The sequence below is a fragment of the Lactuca saligna genome, chromosome 1 (genome assembly GCF_052625555.1).
Source record: "Lactuca saligna cultivar CGN05327 chromosome 1, ASM5262555v1, whole genome shotgun sequence".
NCBI lineage: Eukaryota > Viridiplantae > Streptophyta > Magnoliopsida > Asterales > Asteraceae > Lactuca > Lactuca saligna.
Window position 1 is genome coordinate 71,369,817 of NC_136417.1, and position 19,812 is coordinate 71,389,628.

Sequence of the window (19,812 nt, forward strand, 5' to 3'; positions counted from 1 at the left end):
TTTTGAAAAAAAAAAGTAACCAATCACAGCTTCATCTACAACTCAGTAGTCGAGCAAATCCTTACAAGCCTTTCTCTCTCTTCTCGTTAAGCTGCTAGCGATTCAATCTTAGTGAGCCCCCTAGCACTTGCTAAGGGGCGGTATTCCTTCTCCCTTAGCGAGCCTAGTCACCATGTTTAGTGAAGCCACTCCTCACAACCTAATAAATTGCAACTAAGATAAATTTTATATAATATAGATAAAAGTGCAAAAATTGTCTTGTTGTATGTTTTTCTTTCAAGGAAGGAAGAGGTCTAAACCATAACATTTAGTGGTACTTTTGAGCAAATTTGTGTGGTTTTGGTCTCTTAGAAAACTGAAAAAACAAGATTGCTCTATTAATAATTTTTTACGTTTTTTCTTTTTAATTTAAACTTTTATTAATAATAACTATGGGGCCAATACCTCTCTCTCTCTCTCTCTCTCTATATATATATATATATATATATATATATATATATATATATATATATATACATATAGATTCGGTAAGAAATTTTTTTTGGTAGGAAAGTAAGACGTTTTTTTTCTACATATTTTTTTTACGAACAAAATAAATGAATCACTAGATGATTCATTTATAAGATGATTCATAAGAAAAAAATTCTCAAAAAAACATCTTTATGATTTATTTTTAAGTAAATTAAGAAAAAAATTCATTTTTATGATAATTTTAGTGAATAACAACAAAATCATTTTATAAATGAATCATCGAGATGTTTTTTTGAGAATTTTTTCTTGTGAATCATCTTACAAACGAATCATCTAATGATTCATTTTGTTTGTTCGCGAAAAAAATATGTAGAAAAAAAACTTCTTACCTTCCTACCAAAAATTTCCTTCTTATTTGATCTTGAATCAATATATATATATATATATATATATATACACACACACACACATACATACATACTAGACGGATACTTGTGCGTTGCGCAGTATGTAATGATATATTTGAAATCTTTAAAATTATATATTTTTAAAAAAATATCAATAACGTTATTGCTTGCTTTTATATATTGAATCTTACAATAAATTGGTATAAACATTGTTTGTTTTGAATTATATGATAATGTAGACATCTATTAAAATACTGAAATCCTAATTGTCTAAATGACCTCTACTTGCGGGTTACTAATGAATAAAATTAAATATAATATATGGTGTAATGATATTTATAGTTTTTGTTATGATCAATTAATTTTAAAAAATTTGTTCACTCAAGATTTTAATTTTTATCATTGTAATTATTTAAAACATCAAACATTATTTTTTTTCTAAAGATAACAATATATTTTTTGTATGTAATGTTACCTTTAACTATTGTTGCTGTTAGTTATTTTAAATAATGTGTTTAGAAACTCTTAATTATTTTAACTTAGTTTCAGAAATTATACTTTTTTTTTTTAAATTTATTTGATGAATATTATTAGTTTCTTTGATTGTAATTATTTAAAACAACAAAAATTATTTTTGTTTATAAAGATAACTTTATAATTTTTATATGATATTACTTTTAACTATTCTTATTGTAAGTTATATTTAAGCTACTTATTTGAAAATTCTTAATGATTATAAAAATTATTTCATGGTTTTTTTTGTTAATTTAGAATTAGAGTTTAGGTTTAACACTATCATTTATAACTTTTAACTATTTATAGAATAATCTTTCGATTTTTTTGAAGTTTAACTGAAATTTTGATTTCGGTTAACCGTTTAAAATTATAATGAAATTTATAATTTAATTTTCTACATAAAATGATAAATTATAAAAAAAAAATAATGACTTTAAAAAGACAATTGCTCACATACAACAACTTATCTAAACTAATACGTTAACTATAATATTTTAAAAATCTAAAGTTATAATTTTATAAATGGAAGTAAAATATGATATTTTAATATTGTAGTTTAGTTAATTTATGATTAGATATTAGTTTTTGCATTAACACTATTAACCAATTTATAACAATTATTATACAATTTATCACTTTTAACTATTTACAAAATATTCTTTGAGTTGTTTAAATTAACCAAAATTTATATATAAGTTAACACTGTAATTTTATATTTAAATTAATAATCTAAGTAGTTTATATAAATTCTTCCAAAATTGTACCTTTGAAATGATAATGGATTACATCAAACAATATATTAAAACTAATAAATTAAGTATAATATGTTAAAAGTTAAACAACATAACTTTATAAGTAGAAGTAAATATATTATTTTAATATTGAAATTTAGTTTATATATGATAACACTTTAGGTTTTGATATTTATTTAACCTAATTAAGCAAATTATAATTATTAACAAAGAAAATGAAAGTCATGGGAGTTTCAAATGAATGTGGTGAAAGGAAAAATGCATGGGAGTTTCAAATGAATGTGGTGAAAGAAAAAAATGCTTCATTTCTAAGTATATAATGATAATGATATATATATATATATATATATATATATATATATATATATATATATATATATATATATATATATATCAAGGTTGCCGAAATCGTTCGGTGGTAGCTCAGCGGTGGACTGGGGTTAAGGGATTAATCGGTTAGGCAGGGATTAATCGGAGGATTAATCGGGGACCATTAATTATTAAAAAAATTAATAAATATAACATAAATACTAAGAATATAACATTAATAAATATAAAATTACAACAATTCAACATTTCACAATAACAATAAATAAATAACAATTCAACATTTCACAATTATATATTTAGCTATCAAAGAAATTGTGGCGCCATCCACTTTAAAAGCATCTGCATTCCTTGTTATTCAACATACAAAAGCTTATGGTGTTTATTTACCAAGATCTTGATAGAATCAGTGTTGCCAACTGCGGTTTATATCATCATAGTTTGGCTCATGGTTTGTAAGGGTTTCAAATGTTGAAGGCCTTGAATTGGATACTAATCAAGAGCAAAGTTGGGAATTAAGAAAAAGATTCATCATATTGAAGTCCTTAATCAACATTTATGTCTGCTTCCACCAAGAACAACAATGAACTCTGTGAGGATTTTCATCAAATAGCTTGTGTGCACCAATCCTTTGAAATACGTGTGAAGTCGGATTCAATTGATGCAGAAAAACCCTATGACGTTCAGTTGAAGAAACATCTTATGACATTCAATTACAATGAACCTGAGAAACGGTAATCTCATAAAGGTGTGAAATAGTTGTGAACTAGGTGTGAACTCAACCTTAACAATGAACCTAAGAAACGGATTCAATTACACAAACTTCCAAATAGGTGTGAAGTCAGAGATGATGACAAACCCTTTGAGAACTCAATAAAGAATTACCTTAAGAGCAGACTTCCAACGCTTTGAGTATAGTTCCCAGAACATATTTGTGGCAGAAGACTAAACAACAAAGACAAGGGCAGAAGTTGGAGAGGATGGCTACAGTGGTGATTAAGGGACTAGTCAAAGTTGTCGTCGTTGGCAAAATCGGAAGGAGCCCTACCAGCAATTGAAAAGTTAAACCACCATTGAAAACCAAAGCTCAAACCTTTAACCACCTACTATGTGAACTAAGAAGAAGAGAAGAAGAGCTATTCAACCACCACTCTCACATCCCACATCGCTGGTGTGGGAAAATAATAGGTAGAAATATTCTATAAAAAAGAGCGACGATCCCCATCGAAATGTAAAACCATTGCTCTTTGGGTTGTTGGCTCCATTGGCCTGACGACTTTAGAGTGGGCTGGAATCACTAATGGTGTCCGAGTTGGTCCGATTTGGACCAAATTGGACCGATTTTGACCAGTATTGACCAAGGCCGATTAATCAACCCGCTAACACCTATTTGTAGGCGTTTGGAGGCCGCCAAGCACCTAGGTGCCGATTAATCGACCACCTAGACCGATTTTTACAACCATGATATATATATATATATATATATGTGTGTGTGTGTGTGTGTCTTTGATAAACACTCAACAGCATCTTCATGAACTCAAGAAAATTAAAATTTATATTTGTTTTTCTTAAATTTTGAGATCTTTCAAAATTTAGGGTGTTTTCTTGTTATATCGCAGAGGGTCTCCAACATCTCTGGCCCTGGCCATGGCCCTTGTATACCACAATTGAATATATTGGTGGATTTGTTGTATTGGAAAGATAATTTGATGATAACATGACTAGAGAAGCAAGCTCTTGACACCATCTTCATCACTCCTTGTTGGAGCATTTGGAGATTTTGTAATGCGTTGATTTTTGGAATGATAAAGCCAAAGAAAACGTGTCTTTTTGAGCAAACTATTTCACAGTCTTTTTTTTAAATGTCGAATAGGAACAAAAAAAACCCAATTAGGTTGACTTAGATGATTTCAACAATATGCCCTAAGGATATACTTCGCAAAACATTTGGCTTACTGGTACTCCGATTCCCGTCTTTGAGAGAGTCAGTAAGCTAGCTTGCTCGCATTATAGAAACAATAGTTATTGTACCCTTCTTGTGTTGAAATAGATGTGAATCGTGACATCTCTTGTTAGCTATCGACTTTGTAATTTTTTTAGCACCTTGATAGTTTCTTTTAAATTATAAAATCTTACACCTTCAAAAAAAAATTAACTTTGTAGAACAATCTGAAAATCTCAATAAATGACTCGTAATTCATAAAATATAAATAAACCTCATAAGGGTATTAAACTCATCAACTCATAATAATCGATGTTACACCTTTTTTTAAAGGTAAATAACTTTAAATATGGCCCCATCCACCCAACATTTTTAACTTAAAATCTTTTTCTATTTCTATCTCTTCTTTCTCTAGATACCATCACCAGAGTTATTTACCACCACCACCAGATATGTGAACCACCACTGGATTCACTTCCTCCGGTGAGTCGCCGTTACCTACCACCATTTCACATATTTTCTAAAACCTTAAAAAAACCACCATAATCTTTGTTTTTGAAGCCATAAAAGCTTCATTATTCACAAAAGTTTCTTCTTCTCTATATCTGGCACGTGGGTCGTGATTGCCAACTCATCGAAGAAGGTGCCAAAGCAAAGAAAGAAAAAACTGACACACATTATGTGCCACCTTCTCCACCTGCATGAAACCCTAGAGCCTTCATCGCCATATATTTGCCTAAAAAGCTTCGCTTCCAATATCGATTGATTGGAAAGAATATAGAACCAAAAAACACACACACACATGCAGGGGCGGAAGGAATAGAGGGGCTACCATATATGTCTAGCCCGCTCTAATACAAATATTTTTTGATATACATAGTCAAGGCCCATTATTTAATATATAAAATAACATATAATTCATTAGTATATCCTTTTGTGTCCTTAATTTGTATTTATTAATTATTTAGGGTAGATTGTGTTAGTTGTGTTTCTTGTATTGTTGGATATTTGCAGGAAGGGTAGTTTGTGCAAAGTTGGTGAATTCTCTGGACTACGAAGCAAATCTAGAACTTATCAAGCTGGAACACGCGAGTTAAATTTGTTTGTAATTGGGTTGACCCGATGTATAAATAAGTGCTTTGAGTGTGTTTTGATTCATTCTTGATAGTTCGTCTTCCTAAAGTGTTCATTATTCTCTCTCTCTCTCTCTCTCTCTCTCTCTGAGTCGTTCATATTGAGCTTGTATTTGTTCATAACAAGTTAGAGTAGTTCTAATTATTTTTTATTGTCTCTATATTCAGTAGATAGATTAGAACATAATCAAAGTGTTGAGTGTTATCGTAGTGAACTTACTTTTATAAGTAGATGAAAACCAATTGATTCTTACTTGAATAAAAATTGTTGATGTTTTGATATCTTGACTCTTGAGTCTTCTTATCTCTGTTTACTTTATATGGTATCAGAGCTCTAAAGTAAACAGAGATAAGAAGAATCAAGATATCACAACATCAACAATTCTTATTCAAGTAAGACTCAATTAGTTTTCATCTACTTACAAAAGAAAGCTCACTACAATAACACTCAACACTCTGATTATGTCCTAATCTATCTACTGAATACAGATACAGTCAAAAAGAATTAGACCCACTCTAACTTGTTATGAACAAATACAAACTCAATATGAATGACTCAGAGATAGAGAAAAGTGAACACTTCAGGGAGACGAACTATCAAGAATGAATCAAAACACACACAAAGCATTTATTTATACATCGGGTCAACCCAACTACAAACAAATATAACCCGCGTGTTCCAGCTTGATAAGTTCTAGATTTGTTCCGCAGTCCAGCGAATTCACCAACTCTGCACAAACCACCCTTCCTGCAAATATTTAACAATACAAGAAACACAACTAACACAATCCACCCTAAATAATTAATAAATACAAATTAAGGACACAAAAGGATATACTAATGAATTATAAGTTTGAAGAATAAGACATCAACTAGCTCAACACCCCTCCTCAAACTTAAAATTCAAAGTAAATATTAGCAAATTCCTTGGAAAAGATCAACACCCAACTTTTGACAAATCAATTCATGTTGAGAAACACTCACACCCTTAGTAAAAATATCAGCCAAATTATTATCAAAACTAATTTTAAAAACCTCAAAAATTCCCTTTGAAACACGATCTCTAATAAAATGAACATCAACATCAAAGTGCTTGGTTTTCTCATGAAATACTGGATTAAGAACAAGCTTTATAGTTGATTCATTATCACAGAATATAGGAACAGGAGTTTTGTTCTTAATTCCAAGATCAAAAAGAATTTTCAAAATCCACATTATTTCACAAGATATAATACCAAGTGCTCAATATTTAGACTTAGTAGATGATCGAGAAACAGTTTCATATTTTTTACTCCTCCGCGAAACAAGATTATTACCAAAAAAGACTGCATAACCTATTACAGACTTTCTTAAAACAATACATTTTGCCCAATCTGCATCAACAAAACTTTTAAGACTCAAAGCATCTGATTTCACAATAGAAAAACTTCTTCCAGGATTACTCTTCAAATATCTCAGAAGTCTTATAGCTATATTAAAATGAGACTTTCTTGGACTGTGCAGGAATTGACTTAAAACTTGCACAGAATAAGAAATATCTGGCCTGGTAATGGTTAAGTAAATAATATTACCAACCAATTTTTGAAACAAAACAACATTAGGAATTAAACTATTATTTTTATCCAATCAATCTCCTTTAATAACAACATTATTATCCAAAGGAATTTTAACAGGTTTACAACCTAACATACCAAATTCATTTATCAACTCAATACAGTATATTCTTTGACATAAACAAATACTATTATAAATATCAACAACTTCAATACCCACAAAAAACTTTAATTTTCCCAAATCTTTAATTAGAAACTTAGATTTTAAGAAATTCTTTACTTTATTAATTTCATCAACACTACTACCAATAAGTATAATATCATCAACATAAACTAAAAGAGCAAGGAAACAATTATTACCAGAGTTAACAAAAAGAGAAAAATCAAATTATACTTTGTATAAAACCAAATTCAAACAAAGCACCATATAATTTTTCGTTTCACTTTCTAAGAGCCTGCTTAAGTCCATATAAAGACTTCAACAATTTACATAATTGATTATTATTTTTATCATGATATCCTGGAGTCAAGGACATATAAACATCTTCATCTAACTCATCATATAAAAAAAGCATTATTAATGTCAATTTGAAACAATTTCCATCTAGAATTAACAGCAACAGTAATAACATTCCTAATAGTAACCATTTTAGCTACAGGAGAAAAGGTTTCCTCATAATCTAAACCTTCTCTCTGATTATAGCCTTTAGTTACCAACCTAGCTTTATATCTTTCAACCTCACCATTTGATTTATATTTAATCTTATAAACCCATTTGCAACCAATGGGTTTCCTATCAGAAGGCAAATCACAAATAATCCAAGTTTAATTTCTATACAAAGCTTCCATTTCATCATTCATAGCTTTAACCCAATTGGGATCTAAGGAAGCTTCATAATATGAATGAGGTTCAACAATCTTATTAAGATTAGCCACAAAACATCTATTTTCAGAAACCAAAAACGAATAGTTAACAGATTTCTCAATTCCATATTAATATTTTCCTTCAATAACAAAATCACTAATTTTTTTTTGGAAATTTAGATTCTCTATGATACCCCCTCAAAGATTGACTATTTGAAGAAGATGAAACAATATTTTCCTCATAATTGTCTAGCAATTCAAATGTAACTGGATCAGGTTGCAAACCATGTGTTTCACAACCTTGAGAACCTTCCTGATCAGGAAGAGTTGCAGTTCTTTTGAAACTACCTTCAAAACTAGAATCAGTTGCACTCACAGGTTGATCAACACTAACATCACCCTCCTGATAGGTATCATCTAAATTCCTAGACTCTTGACCATTATCAAGATTATCAGACAACAATATCTCATCATTGGAAAAAGGATCACATGGACCATGATCACTCAAAGAAGGAGACTCGAGAGAATAAAAAAAGCACCATATTTTGAAGCCATTTTAAAAGGAAAAACAGACTCATAGAACTTCACATCCCTGAAGAAAAAAGAAATTCCAGTATCAAGACTAAACAATTTATACCCTTTCTTAACATTATAATAACCAATTAAAACACACTTTTCAGATCTTTCGGAAAATGTATCTTTAATATCAAGTTTAGTTGAAAAACACAAACATCCACATGCTCTAATTTTATAAAAAAAACAAGGACATAATTATAAACAAGTTCAAAGGGAGTTTTACCATTTAAAATAGAAGATGGAGTTCTATTTATTACAATACAGCTGTAAGAACAGCATATCCCCAAAACTTTCTAGGTAAACTAGACTGAAATAAAAGAGACCTAGAAACATTTAGAAGATGCATATGTTTTCTCTCCATAACACCATTCTGTTGTGGAGTATGAACACATGAAGTTTGATGTACAATACCCTTTCTTTCAAGAAAAGTTTTTATATTAAAATTCACAAACTCAGACCCATTATCAGACCTGATTGTTTTAATCTTAACACTAAATTGATTTTCAATTAAAGCATGAAACTCCTGAAAACAAAATAAAACATCACTTTTAGACTTCAAAAGATAAACCTAAGTAGCTCTAATAAAATCATCAACAACAAGAACTTTATAAGGACCCCAAACATCCAGATGAATACTCAATATATCACAACATCAACAATTCTTATTCAAGTGGCGGAGAGAATAGACGGGCTGCCATATATGTCTAGCCCCCTCTAATACAAATATTTCTTTGATATACATAGTCAAGGCCCATTATTTAATTTAAAAAATAGCATTATATATATATATATATATATATATATATATATATATATATATATATATATATACATATAAAGTGTATGTGGATTAGCCCCCTTTAATTCTTTTATAGTTGTTAGCCTATTAAACTAGAACCACCTAGGTTAAAAGCCCAAGTAATATCCCACTTTAATTTACTTGGCATAATCGAATACATTATGTTTGGAATTCAATATTAATTATTAGGGTCCTACTAATTGGATCCCAGATTTTCTTAGGGGACCCCCTTATTAATGATTTTTTAGGTATAAATTTATATGCATTTATAATATCAATAGCTTATATGATTACTAAAAGCTACGGTTGTGCATGGGTCGGTTTGGGTCGATTTTGGACCTAAACCCAACCCAACACATAAATGGCCGACTTCTGGTTTTCAAGACCTAATACGATTTGTTTTTGGTCGGTTCGGTTTCTTGGGTTCTGAGGTCGGTTTGGGCGGTTTTTCGGTTTCTTAGGTTCAACTCATACATTCACGGGTTCTTGGTTTAAACCCATAGGTTTTGGATTTTAACTCATTTTCCATAAATGAAGTAACAAGTTAAATACTTCAAAAAACACCAAATTTAAGTTAAATACTTCAAAAAGCATGAATCTTACAACAAATAGTCTATTACAAGTTACAACCGAAGCCTGAAACAGTCTATTACAACCGAAAAACAATCAACTATAGGATGGTTTCTCGGGTTGGATGGGTCGGTTTCTTGGGGCAGTTTGTCGGTTTTAAGTATGGTTCGGTTTCTCGGGGTGGATGGGTCGGTTTCTGGGTAAAAACCCTAATCGTCGGTTTTGCTTCGGTTTCGGTTTTTTCGGTTTCAGTTTTGTCGGTTTTTTGGTTTCTTGGTTTGGGTTTGCTCACCCCTACTAAAAGCTATTTTTTTGGAAACTCGTACCTATCATTTAATTACTATCAACTTTTTATTTATTATATATTTTATTCTTTTATAATCAAATAATAATACAATGTGTCAACGTTTTCTATATATTTTAATATTTTCTATATTTTAATATTTTTATAAACCAATAAATAAAAATAAAATGATATTAAATATTTAAATGAAAACTAAGTATTTTTAATAGAAAATGTAGTGGTGATATATATATCTACTGCGACCATTGTTTCATGTATGTACACAAGTATGCACCAATTTGAAATGAAAATCTACATACACACCAAAAAAAATCACATTCTTCCCACCGCTAGAAGTTTTCGTGAAAATAAAGAGATAAGGAAAAGAAAGGTAATGAGGAAAAAATCAAATAATAAATACACACACTAAAAAATCCAATTGTTCCACTAGAATTTTATGTATGAATATATCTGAATTATTTTTTTGGACGAAAATATATTTGAATTATTTTGTTATGTATTATATTGGAACTTTATTTTATTATTATTGTATCGTATTTGAAGTCACTTATTATTATACTTTCATATAAAAACGATTATAATAAATGGCACATAAAAACAGAAAAAATAATTAAATTTTTTTATTTAAAATATTTTATTTTATAGATTTGAAAAAAAATAAATATATTTTTATTTTAAAACTTTTTTATAAAAAAATGTATTTTTTTTCTATAAACAAATCTTTATATTGAACCCTTTTATTATGTAATGATTAGTTTTATTTAAAGTAAATTATAAAATAATCATGAAGGATATAATATATAATGGTAATTAATAAAAAGATAATTATTTTAAAATAATTAATTTATTTTAAGAAAAAAATTAAAGTAATTATTAAAACATCCTTTAAGAATATAAAAAATATCCAAATATCTAGACCCTAATTATTAAACCTGACACACAGGACATTACCCTTTTCAAATAAACTAAGAGTTAAAATTTGATCAATTTCTTCCCTTTTGCTAAAATTTGATCAATTTCTTGCCTTTTGCTACTCACTTTGAAGGTTAATTTCTTGCTTTTGCTACTAATTTAAAAGGTAACTTATCATTTTTATTACATTTTATTTTTCTAATAATTTGTGATTGATAATATAACCGATTCTTAGCTAAGCTAATTAATCCTGGAAGTTTATATATATTCTAATTTTCTAAAATGAACCATATGTATCTAAGTTCTAACTAATTATTTTAATACGTATAGGTTAATGGATGAATATAAATCAATCATCATAGGTAGTTGAAAACTCTTTGAGGTTATCCGAGACAAATTTTTAATTATTTGTAATTTTTTTCTTTTAAAATTTTAGATTATTAATTTATTTGGGTATAACATTATATTTTAATATATTATTGGGACAGAAAATTGTCAGCCCCCTTATTCTTAAATCATGGCTCGGCTTTGCACACGTGTGTGTGTGTGCGTACGCGCAGATGCGATACCGAAAGAGATGGAAAGAGAGACGGAGAGATAGCACAATGATGGAGTGGAGATCGTCATCCCTCTCAAACCACCGTCACCATCTCCATCAGACCAACGATGTCGTCTCCTTCTGGATCTGCAGCTTGTCGCCTACTGGATCTACAACACCTTGATTGCTAAGAACTATGAGGCGAAAATCATAGAGATAAGAGGGTTTTCTATGATGTGATCGGTGATGGTTTTGCTTGGGTTAGCTCGTGAACAAAGTATTGGAGTCGTCGTTGAGGGTGGTGATGGTGGACAGGAGATGCATCGAAGAAGAAGAAGGGGGACGCGTTATGAAAGCATGTTTAGGGCCCATTTCTTTTTTAAAAGGCTTTTGTAAATAAATAAATAATATATTACAAATAAATAGAAAATAAATCAAAAAAGAAATAAATAGGGGCAAAAGGTTTTTTTTTATGTCCAGAGGGATGAAGAATGTAAGTTTTAATCTAACAAAAGGCAGTCTGGATTAATTTTTGAAAATAGTGATTAAACATACGTTTTAACACTTAAGGACGAGTGGTGTAATTTATCCTTGTGCATTTAATAAACAAACTTTAGAACCCTCCTGCACACATTTCATTTAATCCATATATTTGATTATTGGTTATACTTTAATCTTTTAAACCTACGAAAAAGCTCATGCAAATTCCAAACACCACATTACCAAAGTGAAATTCTTAAAGATTGGAATAATACCACTTAAGCTTTCACAAATCTCTAACTATTAAAAACATATGAGTAAACGAACTTTGGTAGGCACGAAATTAAGAATGTCACACTACATTGACAATCTTTAACTATTAAAAACTAATTATAAGATATCCATGTTGAAGACCCGCTAACCAAAGTACTCGAACATGCGAGTAAAAGGAACATGTGCATGTGATGAACTCAAGGTACCTTCAACTGAAAATCATAAAAGAAAAACTATTGGGCATCACATATGCGAGCACAATTTCTGTGGGTTTCTCTAGGAATCTAATTCTCATGTAGCTTACAAAATATATTGAATATCTTAAATTACTGCTTCCAAAAACCTTGGTCCCACGATTAATCCTAATTAATCTCAATCGCAGACATTCTTTTTCAGATCCTTAATTGATTAATACAAACCACATATCACAGGTCAATGAAAGAAAATATTGAACCGATATGTTACACTTTCAGTTTGATTTATACTAACATAAGTTGTTGCTCATGCATCGTAGATCAAAATATATACACAAGATTCACGTATCAACAAAAATAGACAATACACGAGACTGATGACTAGATAAGGATAAACAGCACATATATCAACTAGATTAGACAAAAAGAAAAATTCAACTAAATACAAGGCCTAGATCCAATTAGGGTTCAAACAAATGTCAACGATACATGTTATGCCCTAAGTGAGATGTGAACCACAAACTCATACAAAACACACAAGGGCCCAAGTGGCCAAGTGAAATCAATGAATGCTTTCTATAATAATAATACCAATCACTCCAAATTGGATTTTTTAGATTTAAACTTTTCAACTAAGTGTTTGGACCAAACTATGAACTCTCCCCCTTCCCCTTGAGTCAACATGCAACATATACGTAAATTATGCTTCAAACTCAACTAGTCTTTAAAATACATGCAATTTAAAGATGTTGATTATATTTCGACAATCAATTTGTATGAACAATTAAGTACATATAGATATCAACAAATAGTATTTAGGGATAATGTCATTGTAGCGCAATAAAGTTATGAGTTTGGTCCGATTTGACAATTAATGTATTTTTTTACGTAGTAAGTCGTCTAACTTTTCCTATACATGTCAATTAAATCATTATTGTTAGTTTTTAATCATTTTTCCGTTAACCAGTATTTTTAGTTACACGAATGGCTCCTATGGTTTAAATATTTTTCGTAATTCGTCCCTTACTAGCTATGGTTAAAATCAAACGACTAAAACTACCATATTTCTAAAACTTTGGGGATCAAATTGTAACATTACAATTAAGCCCCCTTCTCCATCACCACCAACCTATCCACAATCACACTAATTATCAGTTCAACAAAATTTGCCCTAAGATTCGAGACTAAATTCTTGTCCCCCACCGGTAGGAGAAGATGACAACCAATGTTTGGGAAGAAATTGTCGCCAAGGACCAACGATTTCTTTGAATGTGGCTCCTTTTAAGATGGCTCCGACAATTTCTTTGAAGGTGAGTTTTTAGTGGGAGGGGTAAAATAGACTAATCGCACTAAAGATTGTCTGATGGTGAGACAGATGACCACTTGTTTTCCAAAAGCTTGGAATATGTAGCAGAAGAGGACAAGAGGTTATTGATAACATCTGAGCTTCACCTAAAGCAGCCATCGAGAATTTTCTACCTTTTCTTGTCTATCTACCAAACCTTCATTCAAAGCACCCAATATTCCTGAATTCGACAATTCATCATCTGTAATAGTAGAATGACGTATTAGGAAAGCCAAGAACTGAAGAAAGTTGAACACCCAAAGTAGAGGCCTTTGATTGGCGGAGCATTTTCACAAGAACCGGTATTATTGATTTGTTGGTCAAAATGTTGGCAGCTTCGAGATTCGTGCTTAACATCTCTAGCTATCTATTCATGGTATGATTCTCTAAACCTCTTCTCACATGGCCTTTCTTTCCACCAACATTCCATTAACGATGGGTACTCCTACGATGCTTCCTTGATTAACCACTACATTAATTTTAGGTACACCAATGTTGCCAGCAAAGTGTTCGATAATATGCATGAGAGAAATGTTGTTCCCTAGACTGCCATTATCGGGTGTAATGTTTTGATTGATGATGTTAAAGAAATTTCACAAATATTGTCTAAATTTTGAACAATAAGAAATTTACACTTTGGTTCAGAAGGCGATCAAAATAGATTTTGATTCTAGCAATTCAGAAAGCGGTTTAATGGAGAAAATATAAGAAATTTACACTTTAATCCCTAGAGTTTCATAAATGTGGCCGTTTTAGTTATGTTATTTAAACCATAGGTGGTAAGGGACCAACTACGAAAAAAATTTAAATCATAGGGACCATTCATGTAATTTAGATAACTAGTTAACATGTGAATAGTTAAAAACTAACTACAATAGCTTAATTGACATGTAAAGTAAAAATTAGATGACCTATTGCACAAAAAAAATACATAAATTACAAAATCAGGCTAAACCCATAACTTCATTGCTACAATCACATTAATATAGTGGGGTGTTGATCGGGTAAAATTTTCGGGTAATTCGAGTTTTTCATATAAAAAAAATACTCGTTACCCTACCCAAATTAAATTCGGGTAAGGGTAATTCGGGTATTACCCGATTTTTAAATGTTTTTTTTAATTTTTTAATGACACCTAAAAATAAATGTAATTAAATAAGTATGTCGTGCTAAAATTTGAACATTGAGATTATTTACTCAATAATATTTGAGATGTCAAGTATTCTTTCCAAACTTTCGATTTTGGGTTGAATTCTTTATTTATTTATTTATTTTCTCTTTTTCTTGTGAAACTTGATCATTGGTTGGGTTGTCAATTTCAATCGTCTCATTTTCTACTTCAATATAGTCATCCATTGGTGACGAATACCAACGAAGAGCGGACGAGGTACGAGGGTTTTTTGATGTGGGGAAAATAGAACAAGCCTCAATGAGGGAAATTGGGATTTGGGAATTGGGAGGGTTAGATAAACTCATAAAGGGACATTATTTCTTATATATATTTCGGGTAATCAGGTATACCCGAAACCCAAACAACTTAACCTTTACCCGACCCGAAAAAAATTCAGGTTACTCACTTAACCGAAAAAATTAACCCGATACCCGAAAAAATCAGGTGGATAATCCGGATAACGGGTATTTTTGATAGGGCTATATAGCATAATGGAAATACAACATTTGAAAGGACATGTGTTTAGAAAATACAATGTACTTGCGTCCATAGATTTATTCTGGAACTATCATTAACCACTATGGGGTCCCCTTTTCTTTTTACAGTTGCTATTGATTGGTTGTAAAAAATGCAATCGACTCATGCCTCTTACCTGGGGTAAATATTGGAACACGTGGTTATGCTTGAGCCTTGAAGGCCCATTAAGCATTAAGTTACCATTCTACTTTTAATAAACAAACTTTAGAACCCTCCTACACAATTTCATTCAATCCATATTTAAATCTTTTAAAACTACGAAAAAAACTCATGCAAATTCCAAACACCACATTACCAAAGTGAAATTCTTAAAGATTGGAATAATGCCACTTAAGCTTTCACAAATCTCTATTGTCATATCACTTCTACAAAGATCATTTGACACAAGATTCATTCATTCATTCATTCATTCAACAGGATCCACAAAGATCCAAAATTCCTTCATCACTTCTTAAAACACAACACATTTCATCATATCATATCATTACCACCACCACCACCACCACCATCATCATCATCATCATCATCATCATTATCATCCCTTCAACAAAAATGGAGGAAGGTGTTGCTCCAAGATCCCTAACAGCTCCCGCCCCTGTCCCGCCTCCTCCATCACCACCCCACTCAACCGCTTCACCGCCTCCACCAACCGCCCCCTCAGCTGCTGCGACAACAAACAACCGCCCGCCTTCACACACTCTCTATACAGCGGTAAATACGCAATCGCCACCCTCAAAGGCCCCGGTAAATCCATCAAACTAATCGGAGACTCACCCCACTTTGAAATACTAACAAAATTAAAGTAATGAACCTCGCCGGAGCTCACTCCGGCGAAAAACGCCGCCTCCGACCACTCCTCCTGTAAAAACTCCCGGAGCTCCGGTGCCACCGAGTCGTCATCCGACCGCAAAATCGAATCCGCCACCGCGTACGTGGCGGCAGGGTCACCGAGGAAATTGGATTGGAGGAGGAAGGCGACACCTTCGAGGGAGCCGCCGGAGCGTTCTCCGGCGGCTTTGAGGATTTCGATGCTGAGTGCCGCCAGGACGTGTTGGGGGACGTGAGGGAGGAGATAGGCGGCGATTTCGACTTGGCTGGAGGAGGTGGCGGCGGTTAGGGCTAGACACAGTTCCATGTCCCGGCAGCCTCGTTTCACGAACCACTGGACCACCTGCATGCAACCACGTTCGGCAGCTCTCATTAGTGGGCCCAGGAAAGCCATCGCGTTTCCTTCTTCAACTAGACATTCCATGGTGGAGATTTTTGAGTAGTGGGAGGCGAATCCTAGGGCTAAATCAACGTCTACATCCAAGCTGTTTCTTTGAGCAATCTGGAATAGAAAGTCATCGGAATGGAATCAGAGAAGGGTGGAATGGAATCAGAGAAGAACGGAATGGAATCGTTGTTCCATCAAAAAAAAATTAAAAAAAAAAAAAACGTACTTGCAATAAGATGCGAACAAGCTCGGTGCTTCCGAATCTTGAAGCTTCTAGAAAGCATTGATTGACATTATCGGCGCCACCTTCTACTAACATGGCCAACAACCCTTGAATTGCAGTTGCAGACATACCTGATGCCCACCCAGGATCAAAAGAACTAGAAAATAAAGTAAGAGGAAAACAAGCTGCATCGAAAGCTTCTGTGAAATCCTTCCCTGTTAAATGATTCCCAGCAAGATCCAAGAAAGTCTTGAAAGCTGACAACTGTAATTGAACCTGAGCAGCGGAATTCTGATTCACTCGGTCTTTATTCCCTTGACAACGGGAATGGAATCCTATACATTTCAAAGCCCATTCCGTGAACTTCTGGACTTTAGCACCAGCTTCGGCTTTTAACACTTCATCCCCATTACACTCCTGTAATCGTTCATGTAACCTAAAAAAAAAAAAAAAAAAAAAAAAAAAAAAAAAAAATCATGGTGTTATCGATTAAATAACAGAAAAGGTGAAGGGGAAGGGGAAAAGAAAATTACCGTTTTGCCATTACGGATACGGTATCTGCAAGGCTCATAGTGCGGCTTTGACAGGCGGAAACACATGAAGCTAAGAAGGAAGTTCTTAATGCTGCTCTTGTGAAATCAGAAGCACCATTGGAGATTATGGTTTTGATTAAAGCAGTGATTCCATCGAGTTCATGATGGGTGCTCAAAAACCAGATTGAATCCAGTGAAATGCATAAAGCATCGTTAAGTGTTTGTGGATCTGCTAAAGAGATCAAACTTTCTGCAAGTTCCCAATCATGGGAACTCACTGCACCTTGAAACAATCGCCCCAATTCAATCCTATCTTGTCTACTAAGTTTCTTCTCTTGTGAACATTTTTCAAATTTTATAGCTTCAGAATCTGTTGAGAGCAAGGTGGATTTACTTACGAGAGGTGATGATTCTCTTGAGAACACCACGTTTTCATCATCCCTGTCGTCTGATATGCAGGTTACAGTATCGTTATTTTGAGTCTCTATTCTAGTTTCATCGGTTTCCATCTCATCAGATTCATGGTTTGTATGATTTCCTAACAAAAATAAGGCGTTCTCATCTCCCACGGCTGCCACAACTTTCTTTTTATCCATTTTTCTAAAAGCTCTTGATCGATTAACAGCTTGAAGATGATAAAATCAATCCCTTGAAGCAGCAGCAGGATGCATCCCAAACGTTTATTGTTTTTCTCTCCGATAAACAATCGCAGATGTAACAGATTTGATTTTGATTTATTTCCCTCGAGCTTATCTCAATAAACAGCTGGCAACAACTAAAGAGATCCGGAAATCGATCTTACGCTCAGCGAAAACGAAACCCAAATCGGTTCGAGATTCCTGTTTGTTCACGGAACGATCTAGGTTAAACGCATCGTCAAATTTGTAGAAAAAAGAGATGGTTGTAAGTTGTACCCCATACGCAGAAACAATTTCCCTAAATTTAGAACTTATCACACAAGGGGCTTCAAGGGTACAAGCAAAGAAATCCAAAACATCATAAAATCCAGAAAACCCGGTCAAGTCCCAACCTTATCTTACCAATTACCGACAATCATCGTCCGTAAACATGGAATCCAAGAACACCCCGAACTACCACAAGAATCTGGGTTCCGTTATCTGAAAGAATAGACACCAAAAACCAAAAGTTCTCAAAAGGGAAGTTGAGAAGATGGATGAAAAAAACAAATGGGCATAGATGATTAGATTAGCGATAACAATTAACAACAAACCTGATCGATCGATCGACCGATTGATTGATTAGGATCGAAGGAGAGTGCGTGTGTGTGAGAGAGAGTCACCTTGGCTGGATGGTATTTCTGCAAATGAGTTTCTCGCCTCACCTTTACCTTTCCCCACTGCTCTCTCTCTCTCTCTCTCTTCTCTCTCTCTCCCCCCTCTCTCTTTCTTTCTCTCTCTACGTTAATACATCTTTTTAGGTTTTTTTGGTTTCTTGAAAGAATATATGTGGTGAATTTGAGAAGTCTGTAAATTTGTTGTCTGGTTTGAAAAAATTTAAACCACAGGGTTTGTTTGGTCCATTCGTTTATATTGGAAGATCATTCATTTTGATTGAATAAAACTTAAAAAAGTTTTTGATAAAATTAGTTGGCAGTTACAGATTTTTAGATAAAAGTTGTAATTTTTATTTATATATTAATGTTTAATAAAATTAGTTAAAAGTTTTTTAAATATATAAAATTATGATATTTTTAAAAAAAAATTAAACAGAACATAATTTAAAGAAAAAAGATATACAAGACAATTTTCAATTTTTTTTATTAAAAAAAAAACTAAAACTAAAATCTTAAAACCTGTATGGCTGTGTGTACCCTAAAACTAAATTTTTTTAATAATGTGGTCCTATAAATAGTTTACGGGGGATATAAATCCTTTTGTTCTTTTTGCTTCTTTTAAACGATTTTCTTGTTGTTTACGTTATTTGTTTTCTCATGTTTGATATGAATTTTACTATTTATGTGACATTTATTTTATTTGATGATCATTTTAATCAACCATATATTTCATATATTTATAAAAGGAAAACGATAGTGATTAGGTTTGACTTTAGTTGCGTATTAATGAAATTTTGTAGTTTTTTTTTGTAGTTTACATGTACATGAACATGAAATGAAGTCATGTTAAATAATTTAATATTAAAGTGATATTAATAAGTA

At 32.1% G+C, this 19,812-nt stretch overlaps 1 protein-coding gene across 4 annotated transcripts; it reads right to left on the reverse strand.

Annotated features, from left to right (window-relative positions):
* Positions 1–15,955: 15,955 nt before the first annotated feature.
* On the reverse strand, positions 15,956–19,074 carry LOC145039608 (ankyrin repeat protein SKIP35-like). 4 transcript variants are annotated; one of them, XM_078987658.1, is made up of 5 exons: positions 18,868–19,074; positions 18,677–18,754; positions 17,637–18,475; positions 17,107–17,539; positions 15,956–16,994 (listed from the first exon to the last, which is right to left on the reverse strand). In XM_078987658.1, the coding sequence occupies exons 3-5, from the start codon at positions 18,230–18,232 to the stop codon at positions 16,200–16,202; spliced, it is 1,824 nt and encodes a 607-aa protein (XP_078843784.1). In that variant the 5' UTR covers positions 18,233–18,475; positions 18,677–18,754; positions 18,868–19,074; the 3' UTR covers positions 15,956–16,199. The 4 variants fall into 4 exon arrangements, with proteins under 4 accessions (XP_078843784.1, XP_078843778.1, XP_078843774.1 ...); XM_078987652.1 differs by having other exon boundaries at positions 18,667–18,754; XM_078987648.1 differs by having other exon boundaries at positions 18,551–18,754.
* Positions 19,075–19,812: the final 738 nt, after the last annotated feature.

Excerpts from the sequence above, each read along its gene's own strand:
- LOC145039608 (XM_078987658.1), bottom strand. The coding sequence starts at position 18,232 with ATGGATAAAAAGAAAGTTGTGGCAGCCGTGGGAGATGAGAACGCCTTA. Across the intron at positions 17,540-17,636 it reads GTATCCGTAATGGCAAAACG|GTTACATGAACGATTACAGG; the intron begins GTAATTTTCTTT and ends TTTTTTTTTTAG. Across the intron at positions 16,995-17,106 it reads TTGTTCGCATCTTATTGCAA|ATTGCTCAAAGAAACAGCTT; the intron begins GTACGTTTTTTT and ends TTTCTATTCCAG.